General features: G+C 36.0%; 1 protein-coding gene across 2 annotated transcripts; it reads right to left on the bottom strand.

The window, feature by feature from the left end:
• LOC126594406 (vacuolar protein sorting-associated protein 55 homolog) lies at nucleotides 1-3,456 on the bottom strand. 2 transcript variants are annotated; one of them, XM_050260713.1, is made up of 5 exons: nucleotides 3,210-3,456; nucleotides 2,406-2,457; nucleotides 1,511-1,550; nucleotides 1,332-1,416; nucleotides 1-396 (listed from the first exon to the last, which is right to left on the bottom strand). In XM_050260713.1, the coding sequence occupies exons 2-5, from the start codon at nucleotides 2,436-2,438 to the stop codon at nucleotides 213-215; spliced, it is 342 nt and encodes a 113-aa protein (XP_050116670.1). In that variant the 5' UTR covers nucleotides 2,439-2,457; nucleotides 3,210-3,456; the 3' UTR covers nucleotides 1-212. The 2 variants fall into 2 exon arrangements, with proteins under 2 accessions (XP_050116670.1, XP_050116671.1); XM_050260714.1 differs by lacking the exon at nucleotides 3,210-3,456 and adding an exon at nucleotides 2,542-3,181.
• Nucleotides 3,457-9,937: the final 6,481 nt, after the last annotated feature.

Consider the following 9,937-nt stretch of genomic DNA (forward strand, 5'->3'; position numbering starts at 1 on the left):
TACCTTCCAACAACGTATACAGATTGATTGAAGAAAGGGTCTTTGAACATACATATATATAGTGATCACATCTACAAAGTGGGAAAGGCTACGTTCCTTTCCCGTTCGCATGCATTATCACACTTCTTGCAATTGTTTAACTTATATTACATCAATGGTGACCGCAACAATTACCAGTCAGTAGATAAGAACCTAGGCTTTTCGAGTGCTAATCACCACTCATCTTCGAGACTAGCACGGTGGAAACACATGACAGTACAGATAAATATGAAGAATGAAAAGAATTCAATCCACATTGCAGGTGTCTCAATCATATGAGCGTGCCTAAGAATGATAGGAATGGCTATGCTCCCAACAGTTGATGCCCCAGTCAAGAATTTAGCAGCATTTATCCACCTGCAATACAAAGAATACAAGAAACAAACAAATATGATAAATAACTTAAGATTATCACCCAAAAATAAAGAGAAAAACAAGGAGGGTAGAGATTCTTTCTAAGGGCAGTTTACCAGTGACACAAGTTACATGGGCTATTGGTTATAGCTTACTTGGAGGGTAAACATCACTACTTACATTAATAATTACTTTCTGCTGTGTTAAAAGGACAGTTAAGGTGGTTTGGACATGTGAAATGAAGACCTACAAATGCTCCGATTAGAAAATGTGATTATGAACTTACAAATGCTCTGGTTAGAAAATGTGATTATGAGACAAAGGCACGGGGGAAAAAGGTAAAGGAAGACCTAGGAAGACATGGATAGAGACTTTAAGAAAAGACACGGAGTACTTAGAGCTAACAGAAGACTTGGCGCAAAACTAAGCACAACGGCATTCTAGGACTCATGCAGCCGACCACACTTAGTGGGATAAGGCTTTGTTGTTGTGGTGGTGGTGTGTTAAAAGGATTGATCTTTTTAAATTGGCCCTCCCTTTCAGCAATATTTCAATGTGTACTTTTATGCTTTGTTCTACTCTATCTATAAACCCGATTTCTAGAATGAACTATATTTCCCTCAGATTTCTAGAATGAGTTATCCTTGCCTTTATCTTCATGAATCATCCACACATGGCAATGAGCGAACAAAACCTGGTTCGATCTAGTTGTGAGTTCCACCACACAGGCACACAAATAAATTGGTCCACGACACACTAGTATCATGGCACACAAGTATCATGGCACAACTAGTATAATGGCACACAAGTATCATGGCATTATAAAAATACCGTGCACTATCTATAAGCTAAACAATGTTATAAGTACAGGGTATATTAGATATGAGGGTTACATTAAGGAAGAAACTTTTGTTACGTAAGATCTCAAAAAGACTCACCCATCGCTTTCCCTCGTAAGCAAAAACTGAGTAGAACCGCCACCAAAGAATAAGCAAGGCATGGGTACCACGACGTACATCAGAGCTACAAAAATAATCAAAATTCACATCACTTAATACTCATAGAAACATAACTACCAAGTAGAATAAACAGCTTATATTACTTATATTACTCTCACCAGATAACATAGGCCACCAATTGTTGTACAATGCACAAGCCTGCCACACATTAAAGGAAATAATCATAATAACAAACAGTAAATGAGTAAGCATATAATACACTTGAGATCCAATTGGCAGTTAAATTCAAAACCTTTCCCTCCCTTAATCTGGTGATATATCACCATTTTTGTCAGTAGAGCAAGTGATACAATAGCCCTTTTCAGAAGGAAGGGCAACTTCAACAACACCGTGCCACTAGGGTTCTATAACTTTTTCTTGGTAACAAACTACATGGCCATCTATATCAACAAAAGAAGAGAAAGAAAATCTAATCCACACAAGAATTATTGATTGCTGTAATAAAACATCAATGCACAAATGGCCTCTTACTACTTCAACATCAGTAAACAAACCGAGGAACCAATCGACAAAATCCTTCCAACTCCAATGTGAGCAGGTAACATGAAGAATACTCATCAATCTGCTTTCTGTTCCTAACTTTCTTCCAGGGAATTATACCAGATTCTAGCTTAACTTTTCTTCGAAAGAGGGTTACTAAAAAATGTGAACAGTGATATGCCAACTGCTTAATGACCCACATTAGAAGAGAAGTTGAGCTAAGAAAAAGCACACCGCTTCTGAATTCAAAAAGTATGATGATTGATGAAGATAAAAGCGTGCGTGTGTGAGCGTGGGCCTTATTCTTGATACAAACAGCATATTTTTAAGGAAGAGTATGCATGACATAATAGAATACTAGTTATAACTGCAATTGGACAGACACATATACCTGTAGGCCTTGGAGTACAAGGCAAACACCTCTCAAGATAATTTAGAGCATTTAACAACCACAAGCTCACAACCAGTCAAGCCATTAAAAAATAAATAAAAATATAAATAAAAGAAAAATACCAGGATTTGTAACAAGATGCTTGCTGAAAACATAAAAGCAAGTCCTGCAAGCCTGTACACCAAGAAATTTACTTCAGAAATGTGTTTACTAGCTTCATTAACATAGATAAATTCACATAACTAGATTCCTACTTACACTGCAAAGAACACGAACCATCAGCAATACGGGGAGGAACAATGCCCAAAACAGAAAAGTGTTAGGACTCAATCCCATCAAAGCATGACTGAAAACTGAACCAAAAACACAATTGCACGACACATATACTCGAAGGACATCATGCTCGTAGCATATGAGAAGTCGAGCAACGCACCGCTTCAAATTTTGTGAACTAAATCCCCTAATTTTCATATGGTGATCATGATCGAAATCCAAGCTCCCCAGTTAACGCTTCCACATTAATAAGTTAAAGCTAAATTCTAATCGATACTAGTAACCACTTCTGATACGATATCAAATATTCAAGTGAGAAAAATTCAGAGAATTGAAGAATCTTAACAATCATAAAACTTCTAATTAAAAAGAGAGGAACTCAAATTTTGGTGTTTTCGGATCATAAAATGTGATCAAATATATGAAACCCTAATTAATTCGAGCACAATTCCAGAATGCTCGGCTCCAGCCCACTCGATTACAGTTCTCAAAATTTTAGGGGGAATTGGATTGGACCAATAAAAAGAAATAAAGACGTAAAATTTCAACATTATTCAACGAAATTGTGCATAACTGTCGTCGTCCAGCCAAAAGCAAAATTATTGTAAATAATCGTGGAAAAAGAATTTAACAGAGTGGGCTAAGAACCGTACCCTCAATGGTCATCGCCATCGAAGAGATGAGGGGTTAGTGACGGAAGAAGCTTCGTGTTCGTGAATCGCAACCAAAGAAGCAAAACGATGAGCTCGACAATTTGCAGAGTTGAAGGCTCGGTCTTCAATTGGTCTTCGGTTTCAGGCCCAAAAATACAATAAAAATTAAAGAAGTGGAATCTTTGTACCTTTTGCCGGGTAAAGTTTAGCGGCAGTAAGATCCATTGACAATGTAGAATAGCACAAAAAGGATGGATAGGATCGATAGTTATTCAAATGCCAAACGTAAATATCAAGGATTAAAATTTCGTCTTAATTAAAAATATGTTGTCTGATTAAATATTACAAGGCTTAAAATAAAATGTCGTATAAATATCATTTATCTCATTTACAACTTGGTTAATAATTTTAATATTGGTGGATGGTATGGTTTGTGAAATTTTACTTTTTATTTTTTGTTTTTTTTGTTCCCATGATCTCACTTTTGAATAGTTTTCACTTTTATTTCAATTTTTTTTTCAATCATTCATCTCATTAGTACCATGATCTAAAATATTCATAATATCCCGATATTTCTATCGAAATTTCCGTGTTTTTGGACTACCGATATTTCCGATATCATCGATATTTTAGACTTTGCTAAGTCACTCATGTATCTTACCATGCAATGTATAAAGTGTAAAGTATTGTACTAATTCATTATATATAAATGATTATGGTGTGTTTAAACTTCTTTCATTAATTACTACATATTTTCTACACTCACAATGTTTGTCAGATCGCTATATAATCAACTTAAATCAATTATATCTATCATGCAATGCATTTCCTTCCAATTTTTTGTGATAAACTAATAGATAATTGATTAAATAAACATCCTGCAAAGTTTCAATAAAAATTTCCAAGTTTTTCTTACAATTTCCGTTGTTTTTATTCAATTTTTATCGATATCGATAATATCTCAATATTTCCATCGAAATTTCCGATTTTTTGGACTACCGATATTTCCGATATCATCGATATTTTATACCTTCTCATTACACATCTCTTAATTCTTTACTCAACTTTTTTAATTTTAACACATAAATAACATGTGACATCATTCTAGTTTATATATAATTTAAGAAATATATTTTAATTCAATATACTTCAAGCATCATTTTGTTGCATACACCTAGAACTAGACCTAGCATTTTACACCCGACCTGTTAAAATTAGTATTCGGGTGAGTATTTAACAGATCGGGTTGTTAACGGGTCAACCCGTTAAATAACATGTCATTTTGGGTTAACCTGCGAAACCCGTTAACACCCTTATTGAGGGCTTTTGTGTAATTTCAATAGTTATAATAAGAAGCCCTCAAATTCAAAGCCTATCTCTGCCACTTCAAGGAGATCGTCGATATGCTCCAGGACTACATTCCCGGCTCAAAATGGCAACAGATGACTCTTCCTACTCCTCCGGTGGTTCTGACACTTCGTCTCAGCTACTTTCTCGAGAGCGAGTCAAGCTTCTCTCCTCCAACAGCAACAACTCGTCCTCTAGCTTGCCGGATTAGGATTCTTCCTTCAAGTGCTTCTCTGTCTCGGATTTGAAGAAGAAGGTCATGGCACGCCTTTGTCAAACAACAAAAAGGATGAATAATGGAGGTAACTGTCAAAATGGATTGATCCCATTGGTTTTGCATATTGGCATTGTGTGTTGAATTTTTGAAATTGATAGATTTTTGAATTGGAATGCAAAATTAAACAGAAAAATATAAATAAAAAAATTGTTAATGGGTGTTAACGGATGAAACGGATGATCAATGAGCTTAACAGGTTGGGTTCAGATGACCCGTTAACTTAATGAGTTGGGTAAAATTAGACACAAACCCAATAAACCCTACCTGTTTACAAGTCTACCTAGAACATTCTTGAACGATCAACAATATCATCTAGTGATCGGCTATGATGTCCATTAATTTCCTGATTGTGTTGCTGAACTCAAGTGTTCCTACATATAAATGTTACTACAATCATATATTACAATTGCACTTATATATCTCCATAAACATTTATTATAATTGTAAACTCTTAACACTTTTATATCATAATACATACTACATAATTTAACACACTTAAATAATTTATCAACAATATTAAATTTTGATAAATAATGATCAAATATCACACACGAGAGTTACACTTGTGAATTACTATTGCATATGATGCAATATCATTCAATTTTGTTTCCTAAATACCATTCAATTTTTTTTATATAACTATTTTGGGGGATTTGAGTCTTGTAATTATTATTGTTTTTAAGTGTTGAACATAGTATATATATGCAAAGTATGCATGAGATGATAAATTTAATAATATGTGTTAGTGGTCTTTGTTTTGGTCAAGTACAACTTTATGATGATTTTGTCCTTATAAGCTCAAGTGATTACTTGGGATGTTTGTGTTTCAAGTTGAATAACCTAAAATCTTAGAAAAAATTAATACAAAGTTTGTGCTCATATGTTGTCTATTTGACATCAATGAGGGGTTTATAATTTATTAAACTAAAAATTGTTTATCAATGTCAAGCTGATCCAAAGTCCAGGTGAATATCGCTTAGTGCCTTGAGTTTTTTTTTTTTTAAGGAAAACTAATGAAAAGAGTTTGAAAATTTTAAGTTTTAACGATAAAGACAAAGTAAAGTAAATATTACCATGATTGACTTTTTAGTGTAAAAGTATGGTTTTTCGTTAAAATGAACAGTACCAAGAGCTTTTCGTTAAAGTTCCTTTTTTGTAATACCTGATGAATTAATAATCTCAATTAACTAATCTTTTTTCATCAGTCCTGATTTGAAATTAACAATTCGTAAAATTATAAGATAATACATTACAAAAAATTCATATAAATCTCACGTAATATATAAATTAATAATTTCCTATTACTATGGCTTTTTTATTTATTTAAATAGTGTTTTTGTTTGATTAAATGATAGTACATTCAACAACGTACAATCTATTTTTGGAAAAAAAAATAGGTGGATTCAAGAATATTATTAAGTTAAATAGATACATGAAATTGCAAGTTCGTAAAATGAAAAATTAAATACAATGTACAATATTAAGAAAATAAGGAATACCATGATAAATTAATCATAAATTAATAATTGTTAATAAATTATTATTTTATCGACTATTTAATATTCGCTAAATTAATTTTTCTTGTCTCAATGCTATTAATTTGTAGAGGTTCAATTATATGTTGTTTGTACCATACTTAGGGCCTCCGTATTTAGACCTCCATATAAATACTCGGGGGACTCAAATATAATTATGTAATAAAGGAATAGGCAAATATGTAAAAAGGGGAGGAGCCCTTATTCTATAAAAATGCCTCCTTACCTTCACAAACCCGAAGGCTCAGGAGCTTCCTCACTTCCAGAGGCCATTTTCCTAAGCCTCCTCATCCTCTCAAAGCTCTCACTCTTATATTCAGAGCTCTCTCTCCCTTAGAAATACAATATCAGTGTGGACGTAACCCAAACATTGGGGTGAACCACGATACATCTTATGTTATTTACATTTCTTGCAGATTCACGGTCGGATTTACGTTGTTCCAAGACCTCTGGTTTTGTGCATCAACATTTGGCGCCGTATGTGGGAAACGACACGAAAAGCTATGTCGTTTCTCTTTCATTTTTTCACCTCCGCCGTGAATATGCAAAAACCCAAGAACTTCCACAGCACCTGTCACCAAACAGCAACTTTCCTTCACCACCGAGACACATCTAGAACCTCCAAATCGCCACATGTCACTTCCAAAGTTGGGGAATCAGGCGAATATGAATCAGCTGGAGAAGGGGTTGTTATTGGGTTTATTGATACTAGCATTGATCCAACTCACAGTAATTTTGATGACAATACATCTGAACGTCCATATCCAGTTCCAGCCCATTTTTCTGGCATCTGTGAGGTTACTTCGGATTTCCCATCTAGGTCTTGCAATAGGAAGCTTATTGCAGCTCGCCATTTTGCATAATCTGCTATAACTAGAGTCGTTTTCAATTCATCTCAGGACTACGCTTCTCCATTTGACGGAGATGGTCATGGCACGTGAGTTTTCTAACTTGCCCCGGGAGAAATTGCTCTAATGTGTCTTTTGCATCTATGTTATGTCTTTCAAGGCATACCTCCCGGGGATCAAAAATGAGGAGGTGAAAGTGGAGTTTGAGGATGGGAGGGTCATGCAGATCAGCGGCGAGAGGAGTAGGGAGCAGAAGGATAAGAACGACAAGTGGCACAGGGTGGAGAGGAGCAGCGGCAAGTTCATAAGGAGGCTCATGCTGCCAGAGAACGTGAAGATTGATCAGGTGAAGGTAGCGATGGAGAAAAGGGTGCTGACTGTGATTGTGTGTAAAGAGGAAAAGAGAAGAAAGACAAGTCCATGCCCCCGCCATCTGCAATCTGCAAAGTAAAGCAAAGTAAAGAGAACTTTACTTTACTTTTGTCTGCCATCTGCAAAGGCTAATGCACCTGGACCTTAGCAACAGAATAATAAATGCAGTAAAAGAGAGAGGTGCGATGGAAAAAAAAAACACAAAAGCAAAAGAAAGGTGCGGTGGAAAAGAGAAAAGCAAAAGCAAGGAATAAACACCCCACCAGAATGATGTGATTTACTTTTCTTGTTTTTGAATGATGTGATTTATTTTTCTTATCTTTCGGAGACATCTGTATAAACCCCATCAGAGAGTAATAAAAAAAAATTAAAAAAAAAACATCAAGCCCAAAATAATGGGCTGGAGTGTTATGTGGAAGGCGAAGGCCCATAGGCCCAAAAAAGCCAAGGCCTCTATTACCACCAACCAGGTGATCAAAAGTACGTCTAGTACTCCAAAATTATTCGGCACCTTGCCACTACTATCACCAACTAGGTGATCAAAAGTACGCCCAGTACTCCAAAATTATTCGGCAACCTGCCGCTATTATCACCAATCAGGTGATCAAAAGTACGTTCAGTACTCCAAAATTATATATGAGCATCACTCATGTTATTCATACATAAACATTCATGAGCATCACTCATGACAATAATACATAAACATTCATGACCATCATTCATGCCAACATCTATGAGCATCACTCATGTCAATCCACATAAACATTCATGAGCATCACTCATGTCAATCTAGCTTCAAAAACTTCATTTACAAAAGCTCTAGCTTCAAAAACTTTATTTACAAAAGCTTCAGCTTCAAAAGCTTCATTTACAAAAGCTCCAACTTCAAAAACTTCATTTACAAAGCTCCAGCTTCAAAAGCTTCACTTGCAAAGTTTCACATACAAAGTTTCAGTACAGGGTATACAAATACCGTCTCCGAACAACCGTCACTTCGGCCCATACATGGATTCAATTTGAAGTCTCCAGCCAACAGACTCTATTGACCTAAGACTTGGGGGACTACACTATACACCATATATTGGGCCTCAAATGGGCCTCATGAAAAATACTTGAGGGACTTAGTCCATTATTTATGTACTGAGGAGCGAACCCTTATTCTATAAAAATGACTCCCTCACTTTCATTAGAGAGCACCCATTATTTATGTATTGAGGAGCGAACTCTTATTCTATAAAAGGGACTCCCTCACTTTCATTAGAGAGCACCCATTATTTATGTACTGAGGAGCGAACCCTTATTCTATAAAAGGGACTCCCTCACTTTCATTAAAGAGCACCTATTATTCATATACTGAGGAACGAGCCCTTATTTTATAAAAGGGACTCCCTCACCATCATTAGAAAGCATCAACTATAGCCCATCACTTATGTATTGAGGAGCGAGCCCTTATTCTATAAAAGGGATTCTCTCACTTTCATTAGAGAGCATCGCAGCCAGCTGAGCAACCGCCTCGCTGCGAGCATCACTCCTAACCCATCACTTATGTATTGAGGAGCGAGCCCTTATTCTATAAAAATGACTCATTCACCTTCAACGTCATAAGCCGAGCCAACCAAGGCAACATAAGCCACAAGCAGAGCAGCCTCGCAATATGTGCTACTTCTAGTTGAGCATCATTTCACTTTGAGCACCGCCTCATATTCAGTATCAGTTCAAGACGACATCTAGTTACTTCAGCCCACACATAGACTGAATTTCAAGTCTTCAGCCAAAAGACTCTCTTAACTGAAGACTTGGGGGGACTACTGTTTGTACCATACTTAGGGCCTCCGTATTTAGACCTCTGTATAAATAGTCGGGGGACTCAAATATAATTATGTAATAAAGGAAGGGGGAAATATGTAAAAAGGGGAGGAGCCCTAATTCTATAAAAAGACCTCCTCACCCTCACAAACTCGAAGGCTCAGGAGCCTCCTCACTTCCAGAGGCCATTTTCCTAAGCCCCCTCATCCTCTCAAAGCTCTCACTCTCATATTCAGAGCTCTCTCTCCCTCAGAAATACAATATCAGTGTGGACGTAGCCCAAACATTAGGGTGAACCACGATACATCTTGTGTTATTTACATTTCTTGCAGATTCACGGTCAGATTTACGTTGTTCCAAGACATCCGGTTTTGTGCATCAACATATATCATATGCAGTACTATGATTTAATGATATTCTTTTTCACTGATAAGTGAGAAATTTTAGGTTCGATTATTGCCTAATACGAATTTGAACCATATTATTACTAACCCATTGTGGGACTTAGCCTACTCCCCCCACCTTTTAGTGTAAATAATATCG

Source organism: Malus sylvestris, chromosome 12 (assembly GCF_916048215.2).
Source record: "Malus sylvestris chromosome 12, drMalSylv7.2, whole genome shotgun sequence".
Taxonomy (NCBI): Eukaryota; Viridiplantae; Streptophyta; class Magnoliopsida; order Rosales; family Rosaceae; genus Malus; species Malus sylvestris.

Bases quoted from the DNA above. Each gene is read 5' to 3' on its own strand.
- LOC126594406 (XM_050260713.1), bottom strand. From the start codon at position 2,438: ATGTTTTCAGCAAGCATCTTGTTACAAATCCTG. The intron at 1,551-2,405 runs GTATTTTTCTTT...AATGTGTGGCAG, and splicing joins GCATCTTGTTACAAATCCTG to GCTTGTGCATTGTACAACAA. The intron at 1,417-1,510 runs GTGAGAGTAATA...TTATTTTTGTAG, and splicing joins TTGGTGGCCTATGTTATCTG to CTCTGATGTACGTCGTGGTA.